This window comes from Corella eumyota, chromosome 2, assembly GCF_963082875.1.
Source record: "Corella eumyota chromosome 2, kaCorEumy4.1, whole genome shotgun sequence".
NCBI classification, from domain to species: domain Eukaryota; kingdom Metazoa; phylum Chordata; class Ascidiacea; order Phlebobranchia; family Corellidae; genus Corella; species Corella eumyota.
Genome location: NC_137491.1, coordinates 20,402,372 through 20,415,874, shown reverse-complemented (window position 1 = coordinate 20,415,874; position 13,503 = coordinate 20,402,372). Strand labels below are relative to the sequence as shown.

At 27.1% G+C, this 13,503-nt stretch overlaps 1 protein-coding gene across 1 annotated transcript; it reads left to right on the top strand.

Moving 5' to 3' along the window:
- The first annotated feature begins 3,758 nt into the window (after positions 1-3,758).
- LOC145743381 (uncharacterized) lies at positions 3,759-5,487 on the top strand. Its single transcript, XM_082561327.1, has one exon. The coding sequence runs from the start codon at positions 3,831-3,833 to the stop codon at positions 5,187-5,189; it is 1,359 nt and encodes a 452-aa protein (XP_082417453.1). The 5' UTR covers positions 3,759-3,830; the 3' UTR covers positions 5,190-5,487.
- The last annotated feature ends 8,016 nt before the right edge of the window (positions 5,488-13,503 follow it).

The following is a 13,503-nucleotide window of genomic DNA, read 5'->3' as shown; positions in this document are numbered from 1 at the left end:
TCAATTTAGCAGTACATATTAAATTGTAGATTTAGGGTATTAACTTTACTCATAAAAAATAATGCAAGCTGTGAAAATCAAACCTTAGGCAATTGAGTTAGCCCTACTCTTACAAGTTATATACCATGTTATCAGTGGTATTCAAACCAACGACTTCAGGTCTTAGTTTCACTTATAAGAAATATTGCAGGCAGTGAAAATCAAACTTAATACTTCAGAGTTAGCCCTACTCTAAAAAGGAAATACAATATGTTAGCGGTGGTTATCAAACTGTAGACTTCAGGTCTAATTTTCCTTATACAACATCTTGCCAGCAGTATAATCAAACTGAAAGCCTGGTTGTTATCCATTCGTTAAACTGGTATATGACATGTTAGGAATGGTAATCAAATCAACAACTTCATGTCTTAGCTTTACTATTAGGAAATTTTGCCTTCAGTAACGATCTGACCTAATACCTGGGAGTTAGCCCTACTCTTTAATGTTGTATGAGATGTTAGCATTAAGTATTAAACTCTAAACCTCAGGTCTCAGAAATATTGCCAGTAATGAAAATCAAACTTAAGACTATGGAGTAAGCCCCACGCTTTTTATATAACATGTTATATAACATGTTAGCAGTTATATAACATGTTAGCTGTAGTAATTGAACCAACGACAAACTGAGTTTTACAAACTGAGTACCTTACAGTTAGCTTAACTTCTAAAAGGCTACACAACATTTGTTGTGGTAACCAAACTGTAGACTTCAAATCTGAGCTTTACTCTAAAATGCTTTATGACGTTAACAGTGTTACTTGAATTAAAAACTTTAGTAGTTATTCCAATTTAAAAAAAAATTATCTAAAAGCAGTGAAACTAAACGTAAGACCTAAGGGTAAGCCAAACTCTAAAGCACTATAGAACATGTTAACTGTGGAATCAAACCAAGAACTTTTGATTTAGCTTCACTTAAGAAAAATTTTAGCTAAGTGGAGTGAAAATCAGAATTTAGAGTTAGCCTTATAGAAAATATCACAAGTAGTGGAGTGGAAATTAAACCTTAGAGCTTTAGGTTTAGCCTTATATTGAAGTGCAATATGTCACGTTTGCAGTGGTAATCAAACCAAATATTTTAAGTATTAGCTTTACCCATAAAAGATATTACTTACATGCAGTGCTAATCAGACCTAAGACCTTACAATAAGTCTGACTTAATAATGTTTTTTTTTTGTATATATCTTTATCCTCGATGTGGGAAAGTCGAATGCGCGACTTAAACATAGAGTAACATAAGTTACTCCGACCCAGTCTTGAGTTGCCTGTGGCAGTTTGGGATATTATAGAGACTATAATTGCCCGGTAATTATGCTGCTGATTAAGTGCTGGCTCAGCAGGAGTTTATAGCGCCTTACTCAAGGGCGCTACAGCATGAGATCAGTGGGGATTGAACCCACGACCTCATGTGTGGTGTAGCAAGTGTTCTTACCACTACACCACGCTGCCGGCTATGCAAACATGGTAGCAGTGGTAATCGAATCTAGGACTTTGGGTCTAAGCTTCACTAACATAAAATACTACTCTTTGGCATTGGAAATCAGGTCTACAATCTGAGATTAATTCTACCATAAAATGACATGTTGGCAGTAGTAAAAAGTAAGGCGCTATAAGCTCCTGAGCCAGCAGCTCAATTATCGGGCTATTATATCTCAAACTGCGATAGGCAATCCGAGACTGAGTCGGAGTAACTAATGTTACTCTGTGTTTAGGTCACGCATTTGACCTTTCCACATCAAGGACAAAGATATATATACAAAAAAGGAACTGAAGACTTTGAATATTAACTTATTTATGAAAAGTTAAACTAATAAGTATAGCATGTATCTAGAGGGGTAATTTTAAACTTGATATAAAATTTAATTAAAACTATTTTCTACCTCTTAGTTATTCAAGATTAGTAATTTAAATTACGAGATTTAATAAAATAGGCTTTTTTTATTAAATGGATTTGCGGGTAGAATGAATTTAAATTATAACACATTTAGTTACAAGCTCTGTTTGGTAAAAAAAGTTTTAAATTTACACATTACGTCATCAGTTTAAAAACTTAAAATTTATAAATCATCAATTTCAGTATTCAAAGAAATAAATGCTTATTAACTAGAAACTAAATTTCAGTTTAACTTGTTTAAAGTTTTTTATTAAAACTGCTCCTTTTTAGGATATTATAGATTCTGCAAACTGCACAGACAGAGCTAGGCGTCATGGATTAAATGCAGAAATTGTCATATAATTATTTTTTAATATTTACCTAATTTATTTTTGATAGTCAAATTGTGCCTGCCAGTTGCATATGTATATATATTTTTAAATAAAACACCAACTGACTAATAATTATAAAATAAATTAAAGGATAACTGCATAAGTCTTAAATTGACCTTCAGACCTGTCAGATGTTATGCATTTAACAAGCTGACAAGTAAAAGCTAACATAACAAACGGTTGTACAGGTTTTGGTTGTAAGAAAATATAGTCTTGTTGAATTTTTTTAATGCAGTTGGAATTTTGTATAGCCGGCAAGGGATTTATTTTTAGCATAGTCAGACAATACAATTTAGATTGCAAGCAAACTTAAAAAAATATATTTTGTCTGTGTGGGTAATTACAGTAACCTCCAAAGTAAATAACATTTTAATACCAAAAATGTGAATTGTGTTTATTGAAATATTTAAAATAATATTTTATAAATGTGGTTATCTATTTTAAGTAGCATAATAACCCTACATTTTTATGTGTATTTGTTTTGTTTATTTTCTGTTTACAACTTAGTCATAGTCTTATGGTATCAATTTATAATATTAGATTGTTTTTTCAAGTAAGGAATAACTTGTTATGTAATAATATATATGTTTAAAAAGGTTGTTGAATTTTTAGGTGAAAAGGTTCTTTATATAGGCTATATATAAATAGTATTATATACTTTCAAAATAAAGAATTTTACAGTACACATTTTTAACACTGTTAATAAATTACTGGCTATGTGCTAATGTGTATTCTGTTAATGAGGTCGATTGTGACATGACAGCTGTCTGATGTCATCCATGGGTATTGTGATTAAATAACTTTAACCATTATCCTAACTTATATTGGTTTTAATAGTGGCTCAGGTTTGAGAAAAATAGGTTTTATTGTTTCTGCTTTAAAAATTTTATTGTTTTGTAAATATTTAATTGTCTGTTTTGTTTATAGCTTTTGGGCTTTTAGTTATACATATAAGCATATGTTAGATATGAATTCTTTTTTTAGTAAGTTAGGTAACTTATTTATTTATTTTATACTAATAGTTAGTATATATACTAATAACAATATAACTTTTATTTAAAAAATACTTTGCACTTATTTAGAGGTTATTTTATTGCTATATTTCTAAATTGTTTATACATTTTTTTGGTAAATTTATAAACATAGTCGTAAAAAAGCTGGTTTTAAGCTGAGAATATGAGTTAGTGTCATAGGGTAGCAATTAAATGATTATTGATCGTGTTTTACTGCTAAGCAAGTTCCAAACAGGAAGCAAGCATGTTTAAAACTATGTTTACTGAATCAAAACATTTTATATACTGCCTTTTTATATTGATATAACTAGGTTTTTAAGGTAACTTGTATAACATTAATAATATATTTAATAATGGTATAGTTAGTTGATTTGTAAACATTTTCTGCGTATTTGTTAATATGAATAGACTAGGTTTAAATTATATTTTTTTGTTATAGTTATTCTGTATTAAATATAGGTTATTAACTTTTTGTACATACTTAATATTTATCCTAAATTTTTTGAAAGTAAACTGATGAAAATGGTTGAAAATAAAGATCCCAAGTCAATTAGAAAACACTTTATTGAAGACACTTTATGTTCACTAACTCAATTATCTGACACCATTAATTTTCAAATACCGCAACTTAAACATAGATTTCAGACTTATTCTCGTTCCGACAACTTTCCAATTCAAGAATGGAATAAGTTAAATGATACACACAGAGAGGTGAGTGAAGATATTAAAAACTGTAACACTCAACTTGATCTGTTGACTAAGAATAATCAAATGGTTGCACAACTTAATAAATGTGCTAAGGAATTTCTTCAAGTTGCAACGAAGCAATGCGATGACTTCAATAATTCTCTCACTGGTCAAGGATTTGTTTCCTTGATTAAAAAACCCAAAAAAGAAGAAGTTGTCACTGAAATAAAGCAAGTTCAAATATTGAAAGAAATAACAAACCAACTAGTAAGCTCAGATATTCAAATTAAAGAAACAGTCAATGTTTCAAAAACAAACATCCTTGATGATGCCATAAAAAGTGATTGTGATGTTGTAGAGAGTCCTGTCCCTCCTACAATTGAAAAAAAGAATGAAAAGTTAGAAGTAGCAACTCCACCCTCTCCTAAGTTCGAATCAAAACAATCAATAAAAAACTTAAACGATAATGTTGGAAAGTTATTTAACAGTTTAACTACTCCATGTACCAAACAAACCACATCCAAATCTTCTGCTGTTCCCTTTTTTGCACCTTTAAGCACTCCTGAAACACCGGCTTTAGCTCCAATCAGTAAAAAATCAATTCCAAGCGAAATTAACATTTCAGATCGACTTAAAAGTTTAGAAGCAAAAATTGTAACACCAGACCATGAAATTTTACAACTACATTCTCGTAGAAGTTGGCTCATGGGTCAAAATCACACCAACATTCAATCTCCTGATTTAACCATCTGTAATCTAACTTCGGAGACACAAAAACAAAATAAAAAATTCTTTAATCAAAAATTAGGCACTCCCGAATCACCATGCCTTAAACTAACAGAGCCACAAAAAACTGATAATGTTAAAAGAACATATTTTGATGCAGATAACAAAAATATCAGCAGATCTTTAAAATCAAATGATAGAAGAAAAAGTTATTGGATTGAGGAGGAAGATTTTAACGAGTTAGAAGATTCAATTAAGAACTTAATGACTTTGGAGCAAGCCAACTCTGCACTGGATAGCATTCGAATAAGTGCCAAGGAATTATCAACACACCATCTTACCTTTAATGATATTAAGCAAGCAACTTCTCTTGGTGAAAAAACAAACTGTTGTATTTTAATGCTTACTGTACTTAAGCTCATTAGTAAAGTGCCTGGAAAAAATTTATACAATATTGCCTAAAATTTTATTTTTGTAAAAATGTATATATACTTTCTTTTTGGTAGTTTGGATATTATTTTGTATTTGGTTTCAAATTGTTTTGTTTTACATTTTGAAAGTTATATTCACTGCCTAACCTTTTGCAAGAGATAAAAAATTCACCACATTATGTTAAAAGTCATTGTTTTTTATAAGTTTTGTAAATATTCATTACTATAATAATTTTATGATTATACTGCCAACTTATCAGTTATTACTTGTCAATTTGTTAAAGTTAAAATTGTTTATCACTGGCTTTTAAAATCTTTCTTTTTATTAGGTGTTCTAGGTTGATTAAATTAACTAATTACTATAATTACTAAGAATAATTGGATACAAAATCATCAAACAGTACCATAAAAAACAACATACAAGAACGAAAATAAACGAAAACTGCAAAAAGAACTTAAAGACAATCACTAAACAATCAAAGACAATTAAAAAGAATGTCAAGCGCATCATCAACTGGAAGAAGACGAGCTGGAAGAACTCACAATGTCGAGGATGAAACTTTAAGTCAGATCGCTAAAGAGGTTTTATTTTTAATATTTTTCTATCTTAATAACTAGACTATTTAGTATGTTAAAATAACAAACTACATGCATTAACCTTAATACAATATATCAGTTATTACAAATTGGTACCTCTTGCTTACAATCGGTTTGAGGTACAAAAGCAATGTTACTTTTATTTAAAATAAATTGAACAAGTTAAAAACATTAAAATTGTGCAATGGAACCATGGAATAAAAATATAAAATTGTTTCCATTTGCTAATGAATAAAACTTAACGTGTTAAATATCAATTATATAATATTCAATTCTAAGTAAAAAAATGGTTTTATGTTAAGGCTGAAGCTCGACTTGCACAAAAACGAGCTGCAAGAATTGAAGCAAGAGAAATCAGAATGAGGGAGCTAGAGAGACAACAAAAAGAGGTACAAAATTAACTAAATTACATATCCTTGTAGTTTTACACCAAAATGGGGAGTATTTAAAAAAAAAATATGTTTGTTATGAATTACTGAAGTTTAATATAAACTTAGTTTTGCATTTATTAATATATAGTTTTTGCAAAGCAGTAGGCAAAATAACAAATGTTGATCTTGTAACTTATAAAGAAAGTGTTTTATTTTAATTTTCATTTATTGTTATTATAGTGTATTATAGCAATTAGTCTTTTTAGATTTGCTGTTTTAGCTATTGTGTCACTTATTAGTTTTTGTTCATATTCTTGTTGTTTTTACACTATAAACATCTTGCAAATATTTTATAAATATAAAGAATTCTCATCATTCTACTGGTTCCTATTTGGGTCGAAAGTCTCGTTCTTTTTCCCGAAACAATTCTTTAAAAGTAAGATTATGATGTCACAGTTTTCACTAACAAACAAATATTTGTTGGTCTTAATATTTTAATTTATTTTATACTTTTCATTTTTTTTTAGTTAATGCAATTTTTTTAGTTTTTTCAATTATTGTCTTTTTCAACCGTCAATTAACTTTCTTTTTTTTTACTAAATTTTTAAATATTTATTTGAAGTTTTATTGTAGTCTGTTTTATTTTCTTTTACCATATTTTTTTAGTAATTAATTGAAATTTATATTTTCTTTCTAAAATCTGAAATTTTCTTCTTTAACTGTTTCCTAATGCAGTCAACAAACTCCACCACAGTTGTAACCAACAAACCTCCAATCCATAACAATCCAAATCAATGTTATCTTACTTTCTCTCGGAGATCTTCAATTGTTGATAAAGAAGAGAAAAAAAGAAAAAGTTACTCTTCTCTTTTATCGAGGTCTTCCTCATGCTCTGTTGTTCCACCTAGTGATGAAAAAACATTAAAAAGAAACAGGTTGAATATTGTGTATTGTGGATCAAAATGTGATTTTTAAAGTTTGTTTTGTGTCTTGTTAGTTGTTTATTTAAATTTTAAGAAGTTTGGTATTTGTTGGGGTTAAAATTTTTAAAAATTAGTAATTAAAGAAATAGTGTTTTTGGGATTTGCCTTTTGTTGTGATGCTTTGAATTTGTTTTCAAACTGTTGTTCTATTTCTAAAAATTTACTTTCATTTAACATGTGACCTCTATAATCTTTGACATTTTTAATAAAGTTCAAGGTCATTGTCACGTCGGTCTTCTTCCACATCAACTTTCAATTATGAGCGGGTAAAAACCTTTTAACTTTAATGTGTTTGGTTTTTAAGTGATTGTTAATGTTGTAATGATAATTGAATAGAGTAGTTAAACAGACAACAGTTAAAAATTGGTCTGTAAGAATTTTTATTTAAATTTATCTATAGTATAGCTGAATGTGGATTTAAAAGTTTAACTTTATTTAGTTTAAGTAGTAACAGTGTTTGGAAGAATATATTCGGTTATTTTAAAAAATTTTGTTCTTACTTTGATATATTCTCCTCTTAGAGAAATTCTTCTTCATTTTCGACTTTATCTTTTGCTTCAAGGCCACCTAGTGGTGATTCTGATGACTCGGACTTAGGTTGCAGTGACACTGAAAGTTGTTTCTCTTCTTATTCTTTTAGGGTAAAATTTAAAAAGCGTTTTTAAAATTTTCTCTGCACAAGAATTTTTTTTTTCTGTGTAAGGTTGGAATTTTTTTGACAACTTTAGCTTGAGAAGATATTTGACAGCAACAGCTTGGTTGTTGTAAAAGCATGGTCTGATTTTTTGTGTTAATACCTAAAAATTTACTTACTTTATATATATACTGTTTGTTGAGTTGAGTGATCTTTTGTATGCGGAAAGTATTGTTACTATTAGTTAATTTTTTAATTCTTTTTCTAATAAGATTTTTGTTTATATTATTTAATTACTCGGGCTAGATTTAAAGGGTACTAAAGAATTAATTTTTAATTTTTTTTGAATACATAAATTTTTGTTTTGGTTTATAATATATCATATTCCTGTAAAATAACAAAAATCTGTAATCAGTTTTAAATGTTTTTGAAAGGGATTTCCATTTTTTAAATGTTATTGATTTTTGGATCAAATTAATTCTTAATTTTAAATCAGCTTCCAGTATATAGTTGTTGTTTATAAATTCTGTTTTAAGGTAGAAGTTTTGACTTTTCAGCTTTTGTAGTTGGTGATATTGTTTATATAGCAAGCTGTGTTTCAAATATGAATTAATTGTCAGGAAATTGAGTTATTCATTTTCAACAGGTTGATCATGATATTAGTCTAAGCTAACAAGTATACCAACCAATAAAGTTAAAAATTTAAATATACTTTGAAAAAGAGAGATTATGACAACTTTAAGAAAATATTTTTTTTATCATTTTGCGAAATATAAAATCCCTTTTAAAAAATTAACAAAATCTTAGCCCGAAAATAATTATTTGCTAAAAATCCCCGGCCAAAATTAAATGCTACACTTTAAAATATATAAATTAGCAAATATGATGCAAAAAAAAGCTTTATCATTAATAAGTATAGGCATATTATCAACAATTTGGCTGAATTGCGACAATTTTATTTTGTCAAACTATTACTCAGAATTTATTAGGCATTGCATAGAATGTTGAAATGTAGGCTGCATGTTGATATTTGCTACAAAGTATAAAGTGAAGTTTGTATTAAAAGTTTTATATATACAAGTTTTGTGAAATTTAATTTTCTTTAGGTGTGTAGAAAGTTAACTTATAAGTACTCTAATAATAGTTCATTAGGATTATATTGATTTTGTTTTAATGTAAAACCAGCATGTATATATAAGAATGTGTTTGCATCAATGGTTATTATATTTCTTCTCTAAAAGTTCTGAAACGCAACCATTGGTAGAAAATGAGGTAATTAATTTCATTTTTTACAAGATGTGTGTTTTTTTTCAAGATGATCAAAACTAATATTACCTAGTTTATTGTCCTTTTTTTTTCAATTTTTTTTTCTAAATTTAACTTTTGGTTTTAATATGTGAAGTCGATATTGTTGTAGTCGATATTTTATGTATGTATTTAAGTGCAAACCTTTTTCTCTTGTTTCTTTATTTGCAATTAAATCTTGTTAATAGTAATTAATAACAGATGTTAAGTGCTTTTTATTTTTTATCAATTCCTTGAAAATATATATATATATATATATGCTTTTTTAAACATTTCTTAAAATTTAAATACTGTTTTATTTGGTATATATGACAGTTATTTCTACATTACTATTTTTTCCAACAATTTAATTTAAGTAATAAAACATTATTTTAGTTTTACTAATATATTAATATTACATCGCCAACATATTAATCTTTTTTCAAGCCTTTAAGTTTTTAATTAATATTTAAACACCTAAATATTATTAACCCTTGTCAAAAAAAATTCTTTTGGCTAAAACTCAAAACTTAGTATAAGTTAAACATATTAAAAATACAAAATTTTCAACAAAAATGCCTGGTATTGTTCTTTAATATGATAATGTTTCTATTTGTAGTTATGGCCTAAAATTTAACATCAACATTTATTTAATTTTTAGTCTCAAGAGAAGGGAGAATGGGATGAAAGAACTTCCAAACCTCCATCTATTGCCTCCTCCAGGGTAAGTTTAATCTTTTTTTAATTTGATTTTAAACAATATTATGCACAATGTTGAAATTTTATAGTTTGTGTAAAGTTTTAATGTTATTGTGCTGACTACTTGTTTCTGTAATTTCAAAATTCAATTTTTTTGGCATTTTTCTATGTTTTATTTTAATTTTGTTCGAATTTCAAGGTTTTATTTTTAGCTTTATTAGTTTTATGTTAAGTATAAGAACATATTTTAAAAATCATAAATAGGGCAATATTTATCATTAGTGAATAATTTACATTTCACTCCACCTGTTTCCCAATGGAATAGGTTTAAGACTGGGCTTTATAACTTTAAAAACAAAAGTTTAAAAAGTTTAATATTGTGGATATTTATTTTGTTTTTATTGTAATAATATATTAGGTTGTATATAGCAGATGAGTTGAGTCAGTGAAATATATTTATTTAAAAAGATAGATGTAAAAAAATTAATAATTTTACTTAAGTTTTTATAATTAATAAATTAATTGTTATATTTTACCAGTGATTAGCCCATTTACTTATAAACTTTTAGTTAGAATAAAAAAGTTTATTTTAAAAAAGTATTTTTTAGTAAAAGTTTAAAAAAATTGGAAAATATTTAAAATTTCTGGTTTGTTATTTAAGGAAATCTGTAAATATATTATGACGTAACACTGACATTTCCGCTTCCCTAACTATGACGTCATCGTAGTCGATTGGACTTTTGCGTCCAATCGTATCAAAAGCGGGTAATTCCCTTTTTGATAAACCACAAAAAGGGTGTTTATTAAGTTTTATAATTTTAAAAATAATAATGTTAGTGTTTAAACTGTTTAAACTCGAGCAATTTCTTATCTATATGTTTATGACGTCATAGTAAGTAATTGTCGACGTGTGAATCACAAGTGTCTGGAATCGAATATTTCCTTTCACACCTTTTCTATTTTGTTCTTATCATTTTTTTCTTTCACTTTTAGCCTTTTTTTATTTAGTTTCAAACAATTTACCATAATAGGAGACTTATGACGTCACAGTTATTTTATTGTAACGTCACAGTGGGACGTCGATGCCAATTGAGGTTGTTTTTCGAAAAAAAGTTTTGCAAGTTTTGTGAAAAAAAGTTTTTAAATTAATTTATTTTTATAAAGTTAAACATAGATTTAGATTATAACAAAAATAGTTTTGTGTGTATTAGTATAGGTTATTATTGCAGTGCAAGATTTATTTTTCGCTCTAAGCAACAGATAAAAAAAGAGAATTGGAATTTAAACCCCAGTGAACTTTAACTGTTATTTCAGTTTTGTGGTTTAAAGGAATTTAAATTGAAGTGAAAAAATATTGTGTGTCGAGTATACGAGTTTAGTTTATTGTTTATTCAGTATTTGTTTAATATTGTATAGCGTATATGTCGTTTATTTTTATAGTAGGTATTGTAATTTAAATTTTGGCATGTTAGTTTGATGAACTCTGTTTTCTTTTGAACAATTTAATTAGAAGCAATTAAACAAGGGTCACGTGACTAAAACGTAGGAGTTATAACTGTTAGAACTCTAGCGCTACATCCTTTCGGTTCGTTTCATCTTTTTAACCCATTAGGCACGATTTAAAACACTTGTGTTGGGTTAAACATAAGACTTTGTGCGCGAGTGTAGGTAAAGGGTTTTGCGTGGTATTGTTTTGAAATTTATAGCAGGGTGGTTAGATATAATGTAGTGTATGTTAAATGTAGTGTATTGTAATTTTGTTAGCTTTGTAAGCTAGTGTTATGTTAGTTGGTATATTTGTTTTTTATTTCTGGTAATAGTGTCTGTTTTTTCAAGGAACATAACTTGAATGTTACAGTATATTTAGTAAAGTAATAGCATTTTTAAGCATATTTTTGTATCAAATTGTATTTTAAAATGTAATTAAAACTTTCTAATTAATGTTTATTTAACGTAATTATAACAAAAATAAGTATTAAGATATTTTAACTGGCATCGTCAAAGTTAGAAAATTAAATTAAAATTGTTGTATTCTTGGATTTAATTGAATATAATTGGGGAGCGAAAATAACAAAATTGAACACCAGTCTAGCGAAAAAGGCTTTTTTATTCAACAAATCATTAATATTTCAGTGTTACTGGAGCTTGTACCTACGCATTGTGTATATTAGATATAAAAGCATTCATTCTAATGTTTAGAATATTAGAAATTGCGTGTTTTGTAAATACAGTAGGCTGGTAAATAAATGTGGTTTTTTATAATAAAAATTCTAATTAAATTTGTATTGAGAATAGAATTATGGATCAATAGAATAAAAAAATGCGGTAAAGTGGTTTAATATAACAGTATAGTTTAAAATACCTGTTCTATTTTAAAATTCGAAATTTAAGGTTTGGTATTTAATTTCTACTTTTTAAAAGAGATCTTTTAAACCTAATTGGCCTTTCGTTAAATTTGATCCCTGGTCTCGTATTACAACGCTCTATAATTTGTCTGTTTTTATTAAAAATGCTTTTATTAATCATTTATATTATGGCCTATACAGCAAAACATTCAATATACTTATAAATATTAATGTACAGTTACTTAGTCCCAAGTAAAGGCCGTGTTTTTTAAGTTTTAGACATTGCCTATTCAAACAGAAACGATTGGTTTAAACAGAAAAGTACTTGACTATATACACATGGTTTAAATTAAGTTAGATAGAAAAGAAGTTTGTGCTTTTTAAATACATAAAAGTTGCTTTAAATTGAGTTTATACTGTCTAATTTATCTCTTAATTAGTTTTAGAATATAGTGTTATATATAGATAGACAGACAGACTTCATAATTTACGAATTTGAAATTGAAAGTATCAAGTTTTAGTTAAATACATCAGAAAATAAACAAGTTTAATATATATTTAAATACTAAACCAACAAAAACTTGCTAGAAAGTAAATAAATTCTTCATTATTTCACCACTTCACCTTACAAATCATTAACAAATTCACAGTTTGACATTATTAGCGAAACTGTTTTAATTATTTAATTATCTCACTGAAAGGTAAGGGATGTCGTCAAATAGTTACATGCCAGTCTGTTAGTGCTAATATTTAGAGTTTGTCATTCCCAGAAATATAACCAAATCGCCGTTAAAGCTGAATTGAAATTTCACATCAAGGTTTAGGCATAGATAGCAGTTGTAATATAGATAAATTTATGAAAAAGTTTATAGAATTTTTTTTTTTTAGTTTTGCAAACTAATATAGCTTATATATTTATTCTAATATAACAAATAAACTTATAACAGATATGCCGACATAGAAATATTACTAGTATGATATTTTTATCTAAACGAAACTTGTGTATATTACAATGCCTAATTTAGTAAGTTATTGCGCAAAACATGAAACTTGGTTTGGATTATTTTTTGCTGAATCTTTTGTTAATTATTAAATTTAGCCAGCAAAGCAATTAGTTGAATGTTAAAGCTTAAGTAAGCAAAATAAATGTAAAAAAAATTGTTTTTGTAAGACGATAAATTACTAACTGGGCGCCTGAATATAAAACAGTCAAAAGTTAATTAATTTAAAGGTTTTATATGTAGGATCACAACAGTAAAGCACTAAACATTTAAAATCTTAATAAGTTTATACAGATTTTGAAAATAAAAATACTTTACTTGCCTGTTTAAGCTTATCATATAGAAAGGTTTTTTGTGTATATTATATTAAGTGTATTGATATTATCTCTAGATACAAGTAAGCTTAGAGGATGTGAGAGTGCGTATGGATA